At 42.1% G+C, this 23,858-nt stretch overlaps 1 protein-coding gene across 3 annotated transcripts in view; it reads right to left on the reverse strand.

Moving 5' to 3' along the window:
• Positions 1–882: 882 nt before the first annotated feature.
• The window catches only part of LRRC63 (leucine rich repeat containing 63), a 29,936-nt gene continuing 6,960 nt past the window's right edge, over positions 883–23,858 (reverse strand). For 2 of the 3 annotated variants that reach the window (XM_075199718.1, XM_075199719.1), the window contains exons 4-11: positions 21,230–21,706; positions 15,949–16,002; positions 12,160–12,308; positions 9,782–9,880; positions 9,266–9,402; positions 7,974–8,057; positions 2,942–3,181; positions 883–2,774 (exon numbers count right to left, since the gene is read on the reverse strand). In XM_075199718.1, the coding sequence (XP_075055819.1) occupies positions 2,591–2,774; positions 2,942–3,181; positions 7,974–8,057; positions 9,266–9,402; positions 9,782–9,880; positions 12,160–12,308; positions 15,949–16,002; positions 21,230–21,706 (1,424 nt within the window). In that variant the 3' untranslated portion in view covers positions 883–2,590. The remainder of the gene's footprint in view (positions 2,775–2,941; positions 3,182–7,973; positions 8,058–9,265; positions 9,403–9,781; positions 9,881–12,159; positions 12,309–15,948; positions 16,003–21,229; positions 21,707–23,858) is intronic. The other variant, XM_075199720.1, reaches the window with a different exon arrangement.

Here is a 23,858-nt window from a genome sequence, read left to right on the forward strand (position 1 = left end):
TATATGGTTTCAGCACAATAAGCCTTTTTGTCCTTTTGCATATCACAGAAACCACCTGAGCAATGGGGAAGACACTTCAGTGGAGTATTTAAACCCAATGGTTATCATCACATAACTACCTTGGGTTTTGACAATTTTAGAGAGGGGAGGGGGTAGAGGAGACTTCCAATGCTGGGCTATTGCCGCCCTAGTGGCGAAGAGGATGTGCCCAGTGGAGCATGGGAGGATACTTGATTTAGTGACCTGACAGATCAGATGGAACACCACTTCCCACAATGATCTGAGCCTCAGGCATGTCCAGAGAACATGTATGAACAAGCCAATCTCACCGCAGTGTGTCCAGCAGTATTTAGAAACTGTGGACCAGATTCTGTGGAGCTTGTCTGTGGTGAGATACAGCCTATGGATCTGCTACTTATTAAACATCGGCAATCTGAACTTATTAAGAAACAAAATTCCAAATCGACTGTCTGACTTGCTGAGGACTCCACTTGCAGCCAAACTTGTCACTAATATAAGCAGGCTGGTATGGCAAGCAATGGCATGTTGAACCAAACATAAACAATTAAAATAGTCTTATTAAAGCCTTAAGTAATGAGAATGTATTTAGACATTTGAAAATATGATGAGTGAATGAGTTCTCTGTACAGCGCTGCGGAATTAGTGGCGCTATATAAATAAATAAATGATGATGAGTGAATACCATATACTGCTTTACATCACTTCTACATTTCCTTTCCTAAATGGGAGCTGCCATAATGATTTTTTTCAAGGCAGCGCTACTGTGTTGCTTATGCCCAGGACAGAGGTTTTCCAGGGCCCTCTGTGTAGGTTTTGTAGATTTGCTCCCAGGAATCCTTGATTCCAACAATGTGATACATTTACCTGTAATGGTGTGATGAGCTCCACAGAACACTGTGACTAAACGAGTGTGATACGCTAACCATTCTGTTTCTCGTTTCTCACATAATGTGGATTATAGTACTTTTTATAGCCCTTGCTTTTGTTCCCCAGCTCACCAGACTACAACTGCATTGTCCAATTACATGTGGTTAAGGGGACATTGTAGTTCAATGTAAATATATATATTGTGTATTATATTTTGATTACTTGCAGTAATGTTATTCATTGTCCTTAAACTGAAGCCAGGAGGGTTATGGGTAAAGATGAGGTGGTGTCCTCAATACAGGTGAGAGGGCTGGAGCTGCATTCATTTTCCCCCCTCCTTCCTCTACAGGAAGCATGGAAGAGCTGGGGACCCTCTGACATCACAAAGTAGTGTAAGGGGTTAATTTTAGGAGGAGCTCACTGCTACCTTATCCTTGGAAGTAGGGGAAGCCAATTAGTATCAATTGTTCTCCTTAGGACTAGTCTAGACATTCTGTCTGCATCCCAGCAGAGGGCTTCTGTGAAAGGACAGCTCATCTTCACTGCCCTCTCCAACCCCCCCTAGTCCTGCACTGACCAATGGTTAAGAAGAATAGACCCAGGGGTTTGCCTAGGGAGGAGAAAGACTGTGGAAATTAGACCTGAGATATAAGGATCCACTCCAGGGGGGAAGGGTGTTCATTCTGGGATTTCATTGATGAAAGGTGCAAGATCTAGTTTTGAGTTGTCGTTCTCTACTATAGTCTATATATGCAGCTGAGAGAGATCCATGGGTCGTGAAGTCTGGACAGCCAGGTGACTATAATTCCTTGAACTAGTGGGGTAAGGGAGAGATGATGTGGCAAACCTGCCTGGCATTTATTTACTGAGTGTAAATAATAATCTAGTGTTGTTTGTATGACAATAAATATACTGTTGTATCTTTATAACTGCATTTGCCTGAGTGACTATACAAATCCTAGAAAGTACTGGGTAGATTTCCCTGAAATAGGAAGGCACCCATGGGGCCAGCATTGGGCCAGATAAACCCGATATCTAAACAAACGTAAATTGCCAATGGGCCCTGAAGACAGGTTAGAGTAAAGGTTCTCCAGTTTGGGGCTGTACACAAGTAAGGCGTCCAGAATGCTCTTATTCAGAGTAATGTCGGGCAAATGTTTCAGCATATAAAAAAAGCATAATCATTTGCGAGGATGAGTGCAGTGAGCCAATACCAGATGGTAGAATGCTGCGTAGTTCTAAAATACTCATATGACATCACTCATGAGCATAAATATGTTAATCTTAAGTTAAATGATAATTCATCCCAACACTCAGCCGGTCCCCAATGTCTGGCGCACTCTCCTTGCTCCTGCCAAACTGGTCTATTTTCAGACAAGCAGCATGTTGTCCACTGACAACATGCTGCCAGTGGGAAAGTGCAGAAGCAATGGACAGCATACGGGAGACCTCGGGGGACCATCCCAATATCCTGAACGTTAGACCCAGGGCAAGTAATCTTTGGTTGTAGTTAGGATGTCATTTACTATTACAGACCTAAATGCTGCAGATTTTCTTCCTGCATTATCACTAAAAGATACTATCTGTCCACTTTAAGTACTGACGGTCTAAGTAATTTTCCATGGTTGGCGATTTACAGAAGAGTGATATAGTCCTGGTATAAAGGTGTTACAATATAAAGTAATAGCGGTAAGAGCCAGCATCAACTTTCATAAAGGTGCTGAGTCAGAGAGTCTGTCTGAGACATGAAAGTTCTGTAACAGGACGGTGAGCAGGCGTGAAATATAAACGGAAGCTTGCGGATCCCAAAGATTTTGTCACACGGTCGGATAAAACAAAGTCCTTCCCCTGATAGAACTCCTTTGCAACAATCACAGATCTTCAAACTGGATGGAAAGAAGAACGACATGTAAACTCAGGTACTGTTCAGACGTTAATATCTAAACTATGTCCCCCACCTGATGCACCACAAAGGTCTCTTGAATGAAATCAGTAAGATGAAAGGGGAGCAATGGTTTGAAATGTCCTGGTAGTGAACCTTACAGTGACTTACTTGCATAGTATGCGTTTGGCTTCTGCGGGAATTGCTGTGCAATAGCGAAACATGTTGTTTTTGCCAAAAGACATGGCTGCTAAGTCAATTAGCCGCTGTGGTTGAATATGGGTGTTTTCTGCCCAGAACAGAGGGTGCATTGGATTATTCCCCACACGCAAGTGTTTCAGCTTCAGTTTCAGAGCCCCACGAGGTAACGCAGGGAGGCTATTTCCTTCCACATTCAGGAACTCCAGAGCCCTAAAAACATATAGATTTATACAATACATACAATTTACACCCTGAGAAAATAACATTCAGATATATGTTTCGCTTTCTTTTTAGTCTCAAACACAGGGCAGAATTATGTTGCAATTAACTGACCTCATGGTTTTGTTTTTTAAATCTCCCACAAATTTCATTTTAGTCTCTTCAGAAACCAGCAGCTGAAGCCTGGAGATAGCGAGATACATTGGAATACTACCATAGATCTGCTATAATGGATAATAATAATCCCAATAAATAGATTTGAGATATTAGTATTGTTGAATGTGTTTAATTTTCCTAAAAAGGAGCTGCTTTATTACAGCTGAATAACTGCAAGTCATTAGCAACCAGCAGCATATGAATAAATAATTGTCTTAGATCAGACAGCTAAGAAACATGCAATGTTTTGAAAGTAATTAATATTTCAGCAGCAGTAAATAGAGCAATGCCCAGAAAGGCCATTTAAAGGCATATTAACACGGTTTTAATTTATATTTATTTTGCAGTGCTGAACCATTTCAAATTATCTCCCAGGAACCGATAGGAATCCATTCTTCTTTTTATCAAACGGCTGTTGCTTGTTTCCTTCCTGTCTGAAACAGGCAAAATATTAAGCAAAACTACAAGTGCCCATACAGTGGCAGACCCGCTTGTTATTCCCGATTGTGGCCAAATTTGCCACATGTATAGTGTTTCACTAATTAGGCTGAAGGACCATTACTGTCATGGGTACAAGGAATATCTTTATAGCAGTTGGCAGGGGCAGGCGAGCAGGGGGGACATCTGCCCCCGGGCCGGTCACATACTGGGCTACCTTGGGCTGGGTCATTGGACCACCTATATTTTTTTCCTTAAAATGTTCCCAATAGGCTGCTGAGTCGAGTCTTGTCCCCACCCCCTACAGGCTAAATTTTGCCTGCCCTCCTCTGCCAGTTGGCTACAGATGCCATACAATTGATGTCATACTATTGGCTCAATGTCTATGTATTTTCATAATGTCCATTTGGTTGCAATATGTTTAGATCAGATTCTGACTGAATAGAATAGTCACCCAATTGGCAACACACTACAATATCAGCCTAAGTTGGTTAAAGCTGTCTTTGTGTTATAAAAGCAGCAGCTGAGTAAACCAGAGGCTGACCACAAGTGAGCCATTGTCACTGACAACCTTTTACATTACACTAGTAGGAAAGACGGATTTGGAATAAAATATCAATAAAAATGGGCTACAAAAATGTAAGGGTCCTGGATCAGCAGGGTCTGATCAGCCAACAGGCTGACCAGGCTGCAGCCTGGGGCGCTGGGTCGTGGAGGGCGCAGCAGCGCTGGGGAAGAAAAAAAAAATATTATTTTTTTTTGCCCCATTCAAACAACTCCCTCCCGCCCGCCAAACCCCGCCCCCTGAAATTCTTACCTTATAGGGTCCGCCCGTGTGTATGGAGTCCACCTATGACTCCATATACAGGCTCAGCTAGTGTAGGCAGAAGACGGCAGATGACAGCTAATCACTAGCTGTCAGCTGCCGTCAGTGTGGGCGATGTGCGCTGTTCAGTGGGTCACGTGAGATGTTAACATCTCACGAGACCACACTGATCAGACAGACCGCGCGAAACCACAAGCACCGCCGGACGCCAGAGAAGACCAGAAGAGGAGTTCACAGGCAGCGGCAGGTAAGTAAAACTTAGAGTGAGCACTAACAACTGGGAGCACTAAAAACAGGGAGCACTAAAAAACTGGGAACACTAAAAACAGGGAGCACTAAAAACAGGGAGCACTAAAAACTGGGAGCACTAAAAACAGGGAGCACTAAAAACTGGGAGCACTAAAAACTGGGAGCACTAAAAACTGGGAGCACTAAAAACAGGGAGCACTAAAAACTGGGAGCACTAAAAACTGGGAGCACTAAAAACTAATAACACTAAAAACACCTGGCATTTTCAGGCACAATATGGGGGGGGGGAGAACCTGGCATTTTCAGGCACAATATGGGGGGGGAGAACCATGGCATTTTCAGGCACAATATGGCACAATATGGGGGGGGGGGGGGGGGGAGAACCTGGCATTTTCAGGCACAATATGGGGGGGAGAACCATGGCATTTTCAGGCACAATATGGGGAGGGGGGGAGAACCTGGCATTTTCAGGCACAATATGGGGGGGGGGGGGAGAACCATGGCATTTTCAGGCACAATATGGAGGGGGGGAGAACCTGGCATTTTCAGGCACAATATGGGGGGGGGGGGAGAACCTGGCATTTTCAGGCACAATATGGGGGGGGGGAGAACCTGGCATTTTCAGGCACAATATGGGGGGGGGGAGAACCTGGCATTTTCAGGCACAATATGGGGGGGGGGGGAGAACCATGGCATTTTCAGGCACAATATGGCACAATATGGGGGGGGGGGGAGAACCTGGCATTTTCAGGCACAATATGGGGGGGAGAACCATGGCCTTTTCAGGCACAATATGGGGGGGGGGGAGAACCTGGCATTTTCAGGCACAATATGGGGGGGGGAGAACCATGGCATTTTCAGGCACAATATGGAGGGGGGGAGAACCTGGCATTTTCAGGCACAATATGGGGGGGGGGGGGAACCTGGCATTTTCAGGCACAATATGGGGGGGGGGGGAGAACCTGGCATTTTCAGGCACAATATGGGGGGGGGGGGAGAACCATGGCATTTTCAGGCACAATATGGCACAATATGGGGGGGGGGGGGGAGAACCTGGCATTTTCAGGCACAATATGGGGGGGAGAACCATGGCCTTTTCAGGCACAATATGGGGGGGGGGAGAACCTGGCATTTTCAGGCACAATATGGGGGGGGAGAACCTGGCATTTTCAGACACAATATGTGGGGAGAACCTGGCGTTTTCAGGCAGAAATAATTAATTAATGGGGGGGGGAGGGGAGTGGCACAGATCATGGCTGGGGGTGGGATAATAGGCTGAGTGGCTTTACTTATTATTCTCTATTTACTTATTTTCTCTATATGGGGGCCAGAGGTGATATCATGACTTGGGGGGGGGGGGGAATAAGCTGCAGGGTTCATAAAAATTATAAATTGGCTAAGGGCTGGGGGGTTAATTAACTGACTGTCAGGGGTTGGTAGCTGTTAGTATATTATTATAGATAATTTTAAAAATTTTTATTGTCTATATATGCCTGTAGTAAGGGGTTGTTTTATTTGGTCATAATGGAGTGTTGTGTTTGAATCATTCAGGGTTTGTTAACATTTTGCATTTTTGCACATTTTCAATACAGGACCCCAATGTTCCAGAAGGCAATTGACAACAACGCTTCAAGAACAAGCAAGAGAGAACGTAAGGTAGTCTGCACTGCAAGATCAGGTAAGAGAGAACAGCGCAATCTGTCTAACTTTGAATGTGGATTTTTACTTTAGTGACATGTGAATCTGAATTGTACAAAACCATGTTACAATGCAAGGGATGCAAATTAGTATTCTGTTTTGCACATACTGACTGTTTTTTCATGTAGCACACAAATACTTGATAGCTTATTTGTACACTGAAATTTAAAGTTGATATTTGTGTGCTACATGAAAAAACAGTCAGTATTTAACTTATGTGCAAAACAGAATACTAATTTGCACCTCTTGCATTGTAACATGGTTTTGTCCAGGAGACTGAAATAAGAAGTTTCTCAAGCTAAGATCCTTAATGAATCAGGCCATTGGTTATTAAACATCCTGAGAGGTGCAGAAACAGACGGGGTCTATACTTCTAACAGAACGCATTTTACACCTACCAGGCAACTTTATATAGCAGATGCATTTTCAGACACAAATCTACCAATGTAATAAAAACATTCAAAAGATATGTCATAAATAGTGACATGTGAATTAAAGACCGTCCTGGTGTAAACCCCACTTGAGGTTAAATTAATACATCAATGAGGCTATAGATATTATAATGAAGTGATAGTAGGCAGCTCTACCATTTCCAGCTGTACCCACAATCCTGTAATACTAGAAGCAGAGAGATTTTACATGGGCTGCTCCTAAAGCAGAAGGATAACAGAGGGCGGGGATTAGCCCAAGGTAACATAAACGCTGAGGGGGCAGGTAAAAGAAAGTAAAAGTATAGCAAGAGTTAACTCCACTGGGGGGCAGGGGTCAGCAAATCAGTAGCGACGTAGGGGGCAGGATTACAGAAATGTATTGTTCTGGAGAGTTTTTCCCACCCACCCAGGCCCTATTTTGGTTTCTCGCTCTGGTTGTATATATTAATTTTTTCTTTTTTTTTATGGTTCTTAGTGTTGGGTCAGTTTGAGTTAAATTTTCACAAATAAAGTTTCGTATTTGCGGTAAGCAGCCCAGTCAGCGGACAATTTGGTCACATTCAAGACGTGGTAGGCACTCTCCCCGAAAGGGATTGGGCAATTAGTGAGAAGACCCCTTTGGGGTTATGGGGCACCGCTTAGGTGGGCGTGCCTCAGCTGTACCCAATCTATTGGGGCGGAGATTATAGCTCATGGGTGTGACCTAGGGGCTGATTGGTCTGCTTATATTGGCCACCTCTTCTCAATATATTGATCATTTCAATAAATTGCTGACCTTTCATTTTAGCCAAAACAAGTCTCTGTGTCTTTATTTCATAGTGGTATGTTAACTCTGCCGGTAACACTGTAAAGGTAAGATGTCAACCGATAAGCGGATTAGGTGCCCATGTACCTATGTGTGCATTGCGTAGACAATAACAGGGGATGGCAGAGTCAGGGAATATTTGTGTAAGCCCCACCCACAAAGTAACTATTGTATTGTTACCTGAGATTGGATATGTCATTGGGAATTGAAGTAATGTTATTATAGGAGACATCCAGCACCTGCAGATATGGCAGCAGAAACAGCCTACAAAAGAAACCAAAGACACAGTTTGTGAAATAAAACTGGAGATAAACAGACATACTCATTTTTTTTTTTTTAGCAATTTAGAAACAATATTATGTTGCTGAATAAAGCAATTGTGTCTCTGAATGATCGGAATGACTACATATCCTCTGTATAGCGCTGCGCAATATAATTGGCGCTATATAAATGCTATCAATAATAAGGTAGGAGGTTTCACACAAATTACTTTGTAGTATTAAAAAATAACTAGTAATATGCCTCATATTGTGCCCAAATGCAAAAACCTGATTTCACGTTGTGGGACGAGATATTTAAATGACCATCGAAGTTTGGAGATTGCGTGTTACCAGTGTAACACAGAGACTGTGGACTGTGTGCCCTGCAAAATCACATGATTGTACATGTCCTCAGAGAAGGCAGTGGTCGGGCATCATGCATTTATTACAATGAGATGCCCTTTGCACCATCCCCGGGATCACATTATAAGAAGAAAACACAAATACCATTTCTGATGTTCCCATATTTCAGCAGCAAAATGGAAATGTTGAAATTACATAAGGGGGTCACAATAATGTAATAGTGGACATAATTGTTTTATTTTGACATCCTGCAAATAGTCATATAAGGCATTTGTGTAGAGACACCTCCCAAATGTTCATCTCTGCGTGCACACGGCAGTCAAATTACATTTGCGTAGAACTCTACATTCAGAGTGTCTACATTTTAGCAGCTTTGTAAATAGCACTATCTGATATGGATGACAGACATCCTAGTATCCCGAGGACAGTCCCCATTTTATGGGACATATCCCATGGAAAACTTTCCCTGAAAGTGTCTGCAGAAGCGTTGTCCCCTCTAACATGCAGCTGGCATCTGTCCTGGGAGCTGTGGGATCCATCCACTCCCCGCTGACTGGTGACAGCAGAGGTGACGACCACACTTGTATGCTCACTATCTGACTATACCGGTTCACTCATTGCTAGCTATGTATTAATTGTCTCTGGGACAGGCATCAGGAGAAGGTTCAAGTAAGTAACTGGGCCCTCCAGCTTCTTCATGTTGCCCGTCACTGCTCTGCACAATATATGGTGGGTAATGAGGGTGCGGTGATGCCATCTAAATCCCGAGTAAGAATTCTCATATCACTATGCCAGGAATATACCTATAAAAGTGTATATGTAAGTCTAATAATGATGTGACCACCGTACCCAGCAGGAAGAGAAGACAAAGAACAGAATGATATGATGAAAGTCCTGAGCTTCTCCAGGCTGTGGATACCATATGGGATCTCCTTGATTGGGTTGTTTCTTAGTTTAAGTGACTCCAAGTGTTCGAGCTTGTACACCTGAAACATGCAGGTAATATTAAACTCTAGCAGAAAGGTTGAAGGATTTGGTATGAAGGACTCAACAAATGTTTGGCCTGGAGCAAAAAGTTACATGTTACCTATATAGACCAGGCCCATCCCAAAACCTACTGAAAAATGGTAACAAAATAGAGCCTTATAAGTCAAGAAAAGTGGAGATGTTGCTTATAGCAACCAATCAGATTCTTTCTGTCATTTTGTAGAGTGTACTAAACAAATGATAAATAGAATCTGATTAGTTGCTATAAGCAACAGTTTAGTAAATAAATCCATTAGTTTAATAGTAATCCTCCCTTCTCCCATCTAGCACAACTGCAGAATGGTCACATTGTAACAAAGAGTTAAGACTGCACCTTACCTCTGTGGGAAACTGCCAGAATTCATTAAACGACAAGTTGAGGTAAAATAAAGTGTTATGTAACGGTGTCAAGTCTGGAAGTTTGGATATAAAATAGGCCTAAAAAAGAAAAATGTTTTACAGATGTTTATAAACTTGTAACTAATAAGTATACATGGCAATAAGAACACTTACAGAGCTGTTAAAATATAATTTAAAGTATAACATATTTAATTGAGTTTATACATTTATCATAGATACAACCCAAGGGTTAAGCTGGGTACACACTATAGGTTTTTCATCCGATTATCGTGCCAATCACACAATAAAAGACTGTTAGGTCCAATATTGCATTAGTGTGTATACTTGCCACAAAATTTTTTTATCGTTCCAGAGCACATCGTATCGTTTGATTTGATTTTATAAATGGACTAAAAATCTCTACAAATGATGGAATGATGTTGTTATAATTCTGCAGTGCGTATGTACTCATGACCAGCAGTGTCCATAGATCTCCAGAGAGTTTACAGAGTCACAATCTTTTCAACCGACAGTTATGACACATGAAGATCACAGATCTGAAGTTAAATTGTGTAAAACATGTATAGTGTCTACATGAATTAGTACGATGATCGGGACTTTTAGTCGTTTGTAAAATCGTTAACGATATCGCAGCAGCAGAAATTTTCTGCAGTGTGCACCCAGCCTTAGTTTTGCTAATTAAATACCGTACCAGGCTTATTTTATTTGTAAGGTGTATCCTCCAGTAGAGTGTGTCTAGTGGCTGGCTTACTTTCAATACAAAAGTTTATTCCAGTTCAAACGGGTAAAACATGCACATTTACATACATAAGCAGACGTAAGAGATAGCTACATTTGTATTAGATGCCCAGAACCATTTTACAATACAGATATATTTGTGTATTGGTGTAAGTGATCCAGAGACTAATAGTATGTGTCGGATGCCAGTACGGGAAGGGGAGAGTGAAGGTGTGTAGTGGGAGGTAGGGGATGGCAGGTGGTAAAACTTTGAGAGAGTGTATGCCTATTTTGGAATTACAGAGATCTAAAGGATCTTGGGAGGAGCCAGGGTGGAAAGTATTACTGTTAAATAGTATTTCCACATCTGAGCAAGATTATTAGGTCCAAAGCAATTTTCTCCATTTCTGCTACATACCATATTTAGGAGGTTATTCAATTGTTAGTTTTAACGCGCTAAAACACAAAAAAACGAGTACTCGAAAAAAACTTCATATTATACGGTAATTTTGCGCGCGTAAACAGTTAATACGGTACTTACTCGCTGCCAGCGGGCTGAATTTCTGCGAGCTGAAATTCCGCTAATAATTACCGTATTAACGGTAAGATTTTTTTGAGCGTTAACGCTAACAATTGAATACCCCCTTACTGTGAATTAGGATAAGTGTTTACCTCTGTGAGTGTTTCCAGCAGTTTGTAACTAAGCATTGAGCTACACTTAGAAACTGGGCTGCAAATTTATCTACATTTGTATCAATTCCCTTTATAGGTAAACCCACTAGAAAAGACCAGGGGAAATGGGATGGGGCATTATGTTATCATCATCATCATCAGCAGATATTTCTATAGCGCCACTAATTCAGTAGCGCTGTACAGAGAACTCACTCACATTAGTCCCTGCCCCAATGAATCTTACAGTCTAAATTCCCTCACATATAATCTAGTTAAATTAAATTTAATAAAGCTATTTTATACATAATATTAAAATGCATATTTTTCATAATTTTACTTGGCAAAAGAGAGACTTCTTCCGGAGTTTTGGGACAGGTTCAGCAGACGTGGAGGAAGAAGGAAGCATGTACACAATTTTGCCAGCACATAAGAGACTTTTTCAATCTTGGTGGACACCAGGGGGTAAATGTATGAACCTCTGATTTTTTCAACTCGCTTTAAATTTTACCTGCAAAGTCGCCGATTGAAAAAAATCGGAGGTTCATACATTTACCCTTAGGTATCATCTATAGTAGATATTTTATCAGTCCATATAGAAGAGTTAACTACTTTTTCTCTGCTTATTTTCAATATTTACATAAACTACTAATTGAAACAGTTGGATGCAGGCTACCTCCTACAGCTGCATCATTTTCTCCACATCCTGGTGTTTCAATTCCATGGGGTATATTTACTAAACTGCGGGTTTGAAAAAGTGGAGATGTTGCCTATAGCAACCAATCAGATTCTAGCTATCATTTTGTAGAATGTACTAAATAAATAACTAGAATCTGATTGGTTGATATAGGCAACATCTCCACTTTTTCAAACCTGCAGTTTAGTAAATATACCCCTTAGTATGCAAAGTAGACAACACGTAAATAGCAACACAAAAGACTGATTACAAATCTATATCTAGGACTTGTTACCTTTAGACTTAATGCATTTCCACCATGAACAAGGCTCTCCAATATAGCAAGGTCACAGTGTGTTGCTACTACTTTGCTCTGATCCTGATACAATGTTCCAAAATTTTGCAAACTTTGTGATTTAAGGGACTGATGAATAGAACCTTCTCCTTTAAAAAAAACAGACAAAATTGTTAAACACTGATAAATGTGATATTTACAGTGATGACATAACTGAATTAATCAGGTTGTTACTTTTACTTCCTGTAAATAAACTATGTTGCAAAAATTGAAAATCAAAGCCTTATATAACTACAATCCCTAAAGAGTTGAACACTTGACTTATTCATACTTATAAACCCTGAAATTTATGAACTATGACATCTGAATTACAGCATGATACTCACATTTGTCTTTGTTGTACATATAAGAATAATTACTGATGGAGAATTGCTTATTACTGAGACGCACAGACAGAAGAGAGGATCCCATTAAAATCTCTATGTTATCCAGGCCAGCTTTGTGTTGGTATCCAGAAACACGAACACTTGATCCAATTGGTTCACCATATGGCAAAAATAAAATTATTAAATGATAAGTAATACCAAATATTATACAATACACATGCAGTTAAAAAAATAAAATAAAAACTCTGTCCCATACTGGGGGATTGAATATATCTTGAGCTGAAATGTCCAGGCTATGTTCCATTCTATGAATATAACTTATATCGCACTATCTAATCTCTACATCAGTTGTCTTTGGACATTTCAGCTCGAGGTATATTCAATCCCCTAGTAGGGGACAGCATTTTTATTTTTTTTTATTTTTTTAATTGCATGTACCTTGTATATAATTGGTATGTGAATTAAATGTTTATTATCCATTCAGCATTGTGTTTTATCTCAATCAGTGTCAGCGCTGTCTCAGTTTTCCAATTATCAGTAGGTATCATCTGACAAAGGACAGGTATGTGGGGTGTCAGCGGTGGAACTAGCGAGCTGTGGGCTCCTCCCCCCTCTTTTGCTGCCATTCAGAAGATAATCTGGTATTATAGTGTATGAAATATTTGACCGCCATTATTAAAAAAATTTACAAAAACATATACCCAGGGAAGTAATGAATAAAGAAGGGGGGGGGGGGTGAAACTATGGAAATTGAAGGGGGACGGGCAGGGGAAGAGGGAAGGGTATGGTCGTCAGGTAAAGGGAGCTACAAAGAACATAAGCTCCTATGGGAGGGGATGTCGGCAGGGCTGTATTATGGGACTCAGAGGGAGCTCAGATTTGATGGAATTTGTCTTCTTTGTCTCGTAGTAGTGAAGTAATTTTCTCCATGTTGGCAATGAACCAGACATAGGATCTTAGAGAAGAGACGTGTGTGTGTGGGGGGGGGCTCCACGTGCTTCCACAACCTAGCTATCAGACATCTAGCTGCCGCCAAAACATGCAAGGCTAATTTCACTGAGTGAGACTCGATGTCCTGGATAGGGTAGCAGAGTAGGAATGACCACGGGTCTTTCCTGATAGGGCATTGGAGAAGAGAGGAGAGGCGACCTGCCACCCTATCCCAGAAAGAGGACATGACAGGACACGACCACCAAATATGTGATAGAGTGACTCGATGACTGCAGTTTCTCCAGCAGGCAGGAGGAGCAGACTGATACATCTTTGCTAGTTTATCGGGTGTGAGAAACCATCTGTAGTAAATCTTGTATGCATTATCTTTAATTAATGTAGAAATAAAACTAGAGGCCACATTCAATCTGCTGGTTTCCCAGCAGTCCTCCTCCAGGGAGGGGGCAGGTACCTCTCCCACTCCCTCTCATGTGCATTCCCAAGGGTCAGCATATCATCTAGCAGGAGGTTATACAAGGAGGAAATCATGCCTTTCCCCAAGGGGGAAGAGAGGCAGAGAGTTTCAAATGGGGAGGTGAGTTACTCGACAGGAGAGACCGGAGAAAGTGTCGAACCTGCAGATATTGATAGAAAGGTGGATGAAAGTCAGGGACTTTAGAGTAGAGAGTTTCATAGGGTATGGCCTTTCCCTGCTCAAGAAGACTTCCAGCAAACCGAAAAACCCGCTGTGGTCCATATCCGGGAAAAAGATCGAGACATGCCCGGAGGAAAGGTGGGGTTATGCCACAGAGAAGTGATGGGGAGAGGGCTGGAGGGAACAGAAAGATGACACTTACAGGACTCCCAGGTCCGAGCAGCAAATTCCAAGGTTGGAAAACGTTTAACCAGAGCCATCCTAGGAACGGGAGGCATTCCCCAGAGACCAGATAGGTCAGGCAGGGAGAGATAGGCAGCTTCTAAATCCGCCCATGCGTGAGAGGCGGGAGGGAAAAATGAGGACACCACTGAACAAATTTAGTTAAGTGTTGTTGCATAGAGTATAGTTCGGACAGGGGTATCTTAACAGGAACTGTCTGAAAAATATAAAGGAGATGGGGAGAATAGTCATTTTCACTGCGATGATTCTGCCCAGCCATGAAATGATTAGAGTCCACCAAGAGAAAATCCCTAAAAGTCAGAAGATTGCGGGATGAGAATTTGGTGAGCAGCCGAGTGGCTAAGAGCTTATCTGTCTTATCGCCCTTTTCATAAAAATGCTGATTCAGCAATTTCAGCTTGTTGGCCACTTGGTGGGAGAGCAGCAGGTTGAGTTTGCCTCTTACAGAGACTATCTGTTTAAGTACAGCAGGATCTGGGTTGGATTGATGTTGCGCCTCTAGTTGGTGGAGGGAGGTAGTAATGCGTGTAGTTTCAGCTAGTCTCTTCTTCTTGGCGCTTGCTGCCAAGGCCAGAAGGTGACCTCTGATGGCAGCCTTATGTGCATTACAGAGAGTTGTTGGTGAAATATCAGGGGACTCATTTGTCTCGAAATATTCGGAAAGTAGGGAATCGAGGTGGGCCACCATGTTGCGGTTGTGGAGGAGAGATTCATTAAGTCTCCAGGAGAAGGAGGAGGAACGAGAAGCTAAGGAAGTGAAGTCCGCCGGAATCGGGGCATGATCTGACCACCTGATTGAATGAATATTAGAATTAGTGAGTTTAAGGGTTAGATTGTGGCTGAGCAGGATCATGTCAATTCGGGAATATGTGTTGTGGACGGGGGAGTAAAAAGAATAATCTTGGGCCAAACGGTCAGAGATTAGCAATGTGCAGTACAGATTGTGCAGCTTCAGAAAATCTTGTAAGGCTCTAGAGTTCCTCCCATCCCTCCCATCGGAAAGAGTGGTCAGGGGGCAGACCTGTCCAGGTGAGGGATAAGGACTGTGTTGAAGTCTCCATCTACTATCAGCTCCCTTTTGCAAACCTAAGAGAGTATTGTCCCTAGACGCTTGAAGAGTTTATGTTGGTCCTGATTTGAGGCGTAAATATTCACTAGCGTGCAAGGAAGGTTGTTCAATTTACCCACTGGAATAATAAATCTACCCTCCCTATCACTGTGTCTCACAATACATTTTGATACCACAAAGCCACTAAAAAGTTTATAAAAAAATATTAAAAATAATTTTAAACAGCATATAAAGAATAAACAAACAAAAAATAGGTATTAAAAAACTAAATTTTCGCATTATTATGTTGGAAATGTACATATATTTAAATAGTTATTTAGTAAATAAGATAATATAGTTCATTATCCAGTTTATAAAACACAATCCCAATAATGTTTTTTTATGCAAGGAACAATCATTATTTCAATTATTTTCCTGCCTAACACTTTTACATATTCAATTTTTTTTTCAGAACTATGAATTCTTTAATATAAAGACAAAAAACACATATGATAACAGCTACTAACCTATATGTGTTATGTATTGTACACCTCCCTCTTTTAAACTTGATTGTTGCTGTTCTGTTAAGGAAAGAGTATAATAATTAGCAGCATATTTTCCAGGCAGTGAGAAAATTTATTCTAGAGCAGTAACATGGGCTATTATGTTTGTGAGCAAAGACTTGTCTGTAAGGGGACAGAAGTAATAGGGACAGCTACACTGGGAAAACAGCAAAGCCAGTACAAACTGCGACAGATACATTAATTAAATGGGGGCAAAAGAACCCCCTTCAATGTTATAGTCTGAGGTAAGAAAGGGTTGTAGAAGTCCCTCAACATAGGTGGAAACCACTTGTAACTACATTGAAACTAACCAAAGAAACGTGATTTCTATGATAAGACAGATCTCAAAACACTAATAGAACTTCCATTTACAACTAAACATTTCACAAACATATAATGACATTATTATTATTTTTAATCAACTTGTAATGTTTTCAAACAACAGAATTTGCAATAGTTTTAGGACAGAAACATTATGTCATCATAAACAAAAGTGTAGGCTGTCTTATCTACATATTTACCCTATTATCACCACACACAGGACAGTAGGAACACAGCATAGATGGCAGAAAATATATTCTATTATTTACTTTAATACTTCATGCTTAGCTAAATGATGCTGGTCTTCTAAGCCTACAGATGTATATATCTGGTTTATATTAGGTTCTATACTGATATGTTTATTACTTAAGGGAAATAACTCACTTATTTACCTTGTGGTGTAGACAGGGCCGGACTGGGACTAAAAATCAGCCCTGGCATTTAAAGCACACAGGCCCACCTCTATTCCAGATAATAATATGACAGTACTTTTTGTAAAGGTCACAGCTTGACTCTCTATTTGTAGCATAGAGCTTACCAGTATTAGCTAATGGTATGTACAGGACCAGCAAGAGAAATTTGGGAACTTTTGGTGCCCCCTCCATAGACGATTAGCAAATAAACTGCACAGCGGCGGCACCAAAAAGGCTGTGGACGCATTGTGGTGGGGTGTGGTCAACATGGCACATTGATACATATATTGTAATAAAACATTACATTTATCTTGCCCTCCCAGCCACATTATGACACCCCAGCCCACTGTACTTATCTATGCTTCTGGAGCTACTGACATCCATAAGGGTGGGAACTTCCTGTAGAGTGAGTAGGGAAGCTCTTTGTCTCACGAGATTACCAAATCTTGTGATACTTAGAGCTCCTCGTCTTGCTCTGCAGGCTGTGTCCTGTCCGGGAACTGGGAGCAGCTATCAGTTCCCTTCCCCTAACCAGAGCTGGATTAAGGCTCGGGGGACCAAGGGTATTTAAGACAGCAGGGCCCCTATTAGGTAACATGGTTATCATTTTAGACAAATACACAGGCAATACTGTGTGCACTACTGTTAGATGCACACAGCTCTGCCTTCACAAGCAGTACGTGGTGAAGCGAGACATACCTCCCAACTGTCCTTGCAGTCGGACCAAATCCTGACTAAGCGAGACAGCCACCCAAATTCAGGGCTGTCCCATCAGATTCAGGACAGTTTGCAGAATGATCTGCTCTCTCCTACCTGTCTTGTTTCTTTCACCACTTGTAGCAGCTGATTTCTTTAGCTCAGTTCCTGCTTGTCTTGATCCTCGAATATTGGATGCCCTATTTTGAAAAAAATGGGTACATGAGATTTAGAAAACTACAACCAGCCCTGGTGTTAAATCAGTAGCACTCACATTTTATAATTAGGCCTCCCTCCATTTCCAACAATAATTATATTCACATTTAATAAGTAGACCTATTTCCCTCCAACCAGCCCCAACATTAAATTAACAGTATACCAATTTACTCAAAACATTTTTTCCTCCCTCCAAACAGTCCCTACAATAAATTAAATAGCATTAAAGTTTAATAAACATAGCCATTTTCCACAACCGTTCCCGAGAATAAATAATTCATATACACATTTAATAAATAGCCCTTCTCCCCAAAATCAGCCCCATATTCAATTGATAACCTTACACCACCCTGGCATGAAATTAAAGGTTTCTTCACCTCACCTTAAATAATTAGCACCTACCTACACGCCACCATTAAATAGCCTACCTCCCACACTATATTAAGATCCTTCCCTCACACGCCATATTAACATACTGCGGCCACCTACACACACGCCTAATTAAAAAACTGCGGCCACACACACGCCTAATTGAATTGCTGCGGCCACACACACACACACACTATATTAACATAGCACACACACTCCCTCTATTAACATACATTTTCACTTACTCCCCCCCCCCTCAGCCATGTTCACTCTCCCCCCCCCCCGCAGCCATGTTCACTATCTCACCCCTCCCCCTGCAGCCATGTTCACTCTCCCCCCCCCCCCTTGCAGCCATGTTCACTCCCCCCTGCAGCTGTGTTCACTATCCCACCCCTCCCCCTGCAGCCATGTTCACCCCCCCCCCTGCAGCCATGTTCACTCCCCCCCCCCCCTGCAGCCATGTTCACTATCTCACCCCTCCCCGTGCAGCCATGTTCACCCCCCCTTGCAGCCATGTTCTCTCCCCCCCCCCCTGCAGCCATGTTCACTCTCCCCCCCCCCCCCGCAGCCATGTTCACTCTCCCCCCCCCCTCAGCCATGTTCACTATCTCACCCCTCCCCGTGCAACCATGTTCACTCTCTCCCCCCCTGCAGCCATGTTCACTATATCACTCCTCCCCGTGCAACCATGTTCACTCTCTCCCCCCCTTGCAGCTATGTTCACTATCTCAACCCTTCCCCTGCAGCTATGTTCATTTATCCCCCACTCCCCCTCCAGTAACTGTCCCTATCCCCCGGAATTAAAATACTAAAATAAAAAGAAACCACTTACCTAATCAGCCTGCTGGCTGGCATCCACTCTCCGTCCTCAACAGCTGAACCACAGATTGCAAGAGTTCCTGCGCGGCAGCGCATGAAGTCACGTCGCGCGGCCGTGCAAAACTTAAAGTGCCGGGATCGACCAGCGCCAGGAGCCGGACTGGCCCACACGGCCATCGGCCCTTCTGGCAAATGCCAGAAGTGCCAGATGGCCAGTCCGGCCCTGGGTGTAGATGATGTCAGCATGCACACACTGATACAGACATTCACTCTTATTATTGGCTATAAGACAGGCAGACCACCACAGCTGGCTGCTATATTTCTGGGGATTGGTGAGCAACTATTCAGATGTGGGAGTTGTTACCCAAACATAAACATTTACTAGTGCATATTTTACAAATACAGCGCTCCAGAGCTGGATTAAGGTTTTGGGGGGCCTGTGGCACTTAAGACGTAGGGGCTCTATGGTCTAAAATTAAGAGTGTTACTTACTAAGCCAATTTCGAATCATATGGTTCTGAATATACTGAACTATCATAACCATTGATGGTCATAATTAATATTACTGCTATTTTTATGATCCAAGTTAAAAATAGTGTCACTTGATGATAACAAATAATAGTGCGCCTTTGATTAATGTAATGAATAATAATGCCTCATTAATGGTATTTAATAATAGTTCCCCTTGATGATCTTAATAATAGTGTTTTATTTTTTAAATACATATACATAGGGGTTATTTAAAGACAGTGTAGCGCAGTACAAAAACTATGCACATTTCATAGGTCATTACATGTAAATTTGAATATGAAAATAGAATTAGGGTTTCTACCCAGCACCCCTGGTTTTCACTTAATGTTTCCACCCCCTCTCCCCTAAGTCCCACAAGGTTGTGCAGCTCCTCTCCTCTCTCATCCTGGCTCTTCTTCAATGGAGTTGCGATGTTATGATGTCACGGTGGCGTCTGTTAAGGAAGTCAGTGATGTAGAACAATACCTAAGCATTGATCGCATCCGGTGGATGGTGTCACCAGGTATAATTAAGCGCAGTGCTCTGCAGCTAAAGTGTGCAGTCAGCAACAGTGCCCTCCTCATCATTGTGCCACATGGCCCCGGTTACAGCTGTGGGTTCACTCCTGGCCCAGGGGGCCCCATGAAATGAGGGCCTGGGGAACTAGTCCCCTGCCAGCTCCTTCCCTTAAACCGGCTCTGCAGTGCTCCCTCTTTAGAACACCACCCTTATTACCACCATGTATATTCACTACACAAGCATACCAGTACATTGAAATGTATAAATGCACTGTCCTTATAACATCAACCTCAATATAATGCTAATTTTGGCCTTGGATTTAAGCTGGCGGGATAAAGAAGTTGCACTGTATTTAAAGAACAATGCCACCAAAAAATATATAAACTTGAACACCAGTCAAAAATACTTTTTCATAAAATACATAGTTCTACTTACTTGGTGTGTGACATTGTACCAATCCAGCATGTCCCCCCAATATCCCCGTACAAATGGGACCCCCCCAAAAGTGTAACCAGCCTCAGTGCTGCCAGCTTAGGCTGGTAATGTTAAGATCGGGTCCCTCTGAAATGAATAGACTATGCTGGTAGCACTATACACTATATATAGTCCCCCTGCCGTTGTTCCAAAACAAGCCTCTCAGCACAGGGCCGGATTCCCTTAAAGAGATTGGGCATGCAAAAACAATGCGCCCCCAACCACCCTAGGTTTAAGCAGCCACTTGTTGAATAACATAAGGGCTAGCAGATGGTGGGTGTGAGATAATCTGATAAAAACTACAAGTCCCATTATATCAATGGCTGCCAGTGCATGCTGGCACTTGGTGAACCACAAGAGTCAGCATGCCCTGGCTCTCAGGGACAGCTGGGACCTGTAGTGCACCAGGGAGAAATTACAATAATGCACAGACACCATCTTTTAAGCAATTATTTGAAATAGAAACACCCTTACAATGTCCTCATTCACCCTCTTTATTTCTGACCTATATCCACGCTGGCCCTGCTAGAATCCTCTTCTGGAAGTAAATATCCAAGTTTTGGCAAAATAACAAACCATATGTAAAGATGCAAGACTAGCTCCAAGCTCTTAGCGGTTATGCAGTCATATATTTCCCATGACCTGAACTCAGAGCAGAGCTAGTCTTACGTCTCTCCTATGTATTTTCATTAACACATATATTGAGCATGAAGAGACTCAGTAGTTTGTGGGTCTATATATGGATGCACCACTACATTCCTAGCAGCAATATTTTGGATTTTTGTGATGACAAACACGTATGTTACTTGTGGTACAAAAATCACAGACAATCCCCACGTATTTTCCTGAGGTGCTATCTGTGATAAGAAGGTTCAGGTGACAATGTATAATATGACATAATAGATTACCTAGAGCAAGTTGATGCTGTGGGATTCGCTTTGATATCTTAGGGATGCTGCTAGATGACAACACCACATTATGAACCTCAGTTTGCATGTTCTGCTGCAGCCTCGCAATGTTGTCCTCCATGCTGCTGTAATTCAGTCTGGAGACCATGTGCTTATTGAACACGTCGGTCACATTTCCTGCGTGATGAGCTGTCCTCGTAATGATGTCCATGAAGGTAAATTCTGGAGCTGAAAGCTGATATTGGAGACTCTCACTGACACTTGGCAGAACATTTACTACTCGCTGCTTGTGGCGTCTCTGTGATGGAAAGTCTGCGGGTCCTCTGTGCATTAAGTCTTGTGTTTGCTCAGAGATAGCATCCTTGTGCTGTCCCTGGATACGGCTCAGCATGCCCAGGTTGTTCCAGTTTACAGGGTAATCATCACTGTTTAATCTACTGGCAGCAGGTGTAGGGGCTTGCTGATCATCTGTCCAATCTGTCAAGCAAAATACAAATTATTGTTTACTTTTTATATATTGCATACATTTAAGGTGGAATTATGATAAGTGCTGGCTATGAGTATAGTGGGGCACCAATCAGTTCCTTTGTTTTTTTGTATTTCATTGTTTGTGCACCTATAATGGAGCAGAGGTTGGGGCAGGTGGGGGTTGCTACTACCTGGATTCTGTGCAGTCATTATCATACTGAACGCTACAGTCACAGAGTGGTTTGTTGCAGACTTACATTCTAGTTACATAGTTACTTCCCCAGTATCATCGCTCTTCCACCCACATAGTGCTGATCCTCTTCTACCAAGGCTGCACTATGTTTGTGGATGGGATGTTACTCTGGCTGTTCAGGCCAGCGAATGCATGGCCAATAAGATGACATATGGACAAGAGTGGGGAAAATAAAAGTCTGGGGCAGACCTGCGGTGAGGGTGTAATAACAAAAGACACAGAGGAGCACACATTGGAGGCTACCATCATTATTATTATCGTAGATTTGTAAGGCGCCACAGTGCTCCGCAGTGCCGTAAAGTAGGCAAAACAGTACATACGTAAAACAGGGACATGTAAGGTAGACAAAATAAGCGCATACATGAAAACAAAGGGTATGAAGGACCCTGCTCATTAGAGAGCTTACATTCTAAGTGGAAGAGGGCACAGCTAAAACAAGAGGAGTAAATGTGTTTCAGAGTGGAGATTGGGATAGTTGTGGGAGTGTGTTTTTAATGCGCTTTCCATGGGTCGCACATTTGTCAGCATCATTTATTGGATTGAAAGTACACAATAACAAACAGAAATAGAGAAACAGAGTGAAATTTTTTAACACAGCATTAAACCTTTAGAATGCAATGGTGGAAATGAGCGTACCAAATTGTTCATCCTATTTTTAATGCACTTTTCAAGCATCAGTTAGAAGCTGAAAGTGCACAAATATAAGAATCACAGAAAAAAGGCGCGCCAGTGCGCATGTGCAAACTCTGGCATGGGGATGCTGGAGATTCCAGCGCTGGCCCTGACTGCCACCTAGAAAATATTTTACTAACGTGCCCCCTCCAAATGCCTGGAGGGAAGCAAACCATCCTTAAATGGCGGTGCAGGGGGGGTAGAGAGCGCACAATTACAAGCTGGCGACTTATGATTGGTCCAGGACTATGAGAGGAATGGAGCAGAGGTAAGGGGCACCATAGTTAAATATTTTTCTAGGTGGTAGTGCAGTTTTAAAGTTTAACAAAAACAAACTGAGAGGAGGAGAGAGAAGAGAGACATCGGGTCCCAGTGGAAGATTTTGCAGTGAAAGTCGGTTAGTAGATATGGCTCAGTTTTATATACTTGTCACCAGTCTGGTTCAATTTTTGTTTATTGGAACCATAACCTAGTAATACTCTGAGAAACCTTATAGCAAACAACAAGGAGTACCTGTGGATTTAAATATACATATACATCCTTAAACTGTAATGTTATTTAATTAAAAATTATAAGAAGTAATTAATAAATCCAACCACAAAGAGGGAACAGGAAGAACTTGAGGAATACATAACACTTACAGATCTTAAACTTGTAGTGAAAGTTATTTGAAAAAGCAAGAACATGTGCATCAGCGGTTTAATAAGGCAATACAATATTTACCACATTAAGCCCCAATAATTTGAACTATCTGGTAATTATAATTCTGGATGGCACAAATAATAATGTACCTACTTTCACAGTGCAAAGATTTACTAAGCTGCAGGTTTGAAAAAGTGTGGATGTTGCCTATAGCAACCAATCAGATTCTAGCTTTCATTTTGTAGAAGGTACTAAATAAATGAAAGCTAGAATCTGATTGGTTGCTATAGGCAACAACCCCACTTTTTCAAACCCGCAGCTTAGTAAATCTAGCCCCAGGTCTCAGAACCATGTTGCATCGAGGTGGACAAATTTAAAATGTGCAGACTGATTTTGAGCTGGAAGGGTGACACACCCTAGCACAACTTTAAATTGCACTGTAGAAATGAAGCGGAACAGTGTGTGGTACATGTAAAGTTAGGCAGTATTTTCCCCGCATTACAAAAAACTTACATTTGCACCCATTCCAGCTATTTAACTTGCTTTATTCCTATCTCTAAATGAGGCCTTTATAAGGAACCACCTCTCTTCAGG

This window comes from Mixophyes fleayi, chromosome 2 (genome assembly GCF_038048845.1).
Source record: "Mixophyes fleayi isolate aMixFle1 chromosome 2, aMixFle1.hap1, whole genome shotgun sequence".
NCBI lineage: Eukaryota > Metazoa > Chordata > Amphibia > Anura > Limnodynastidae > Mixophyes > Mixophyes fleayi.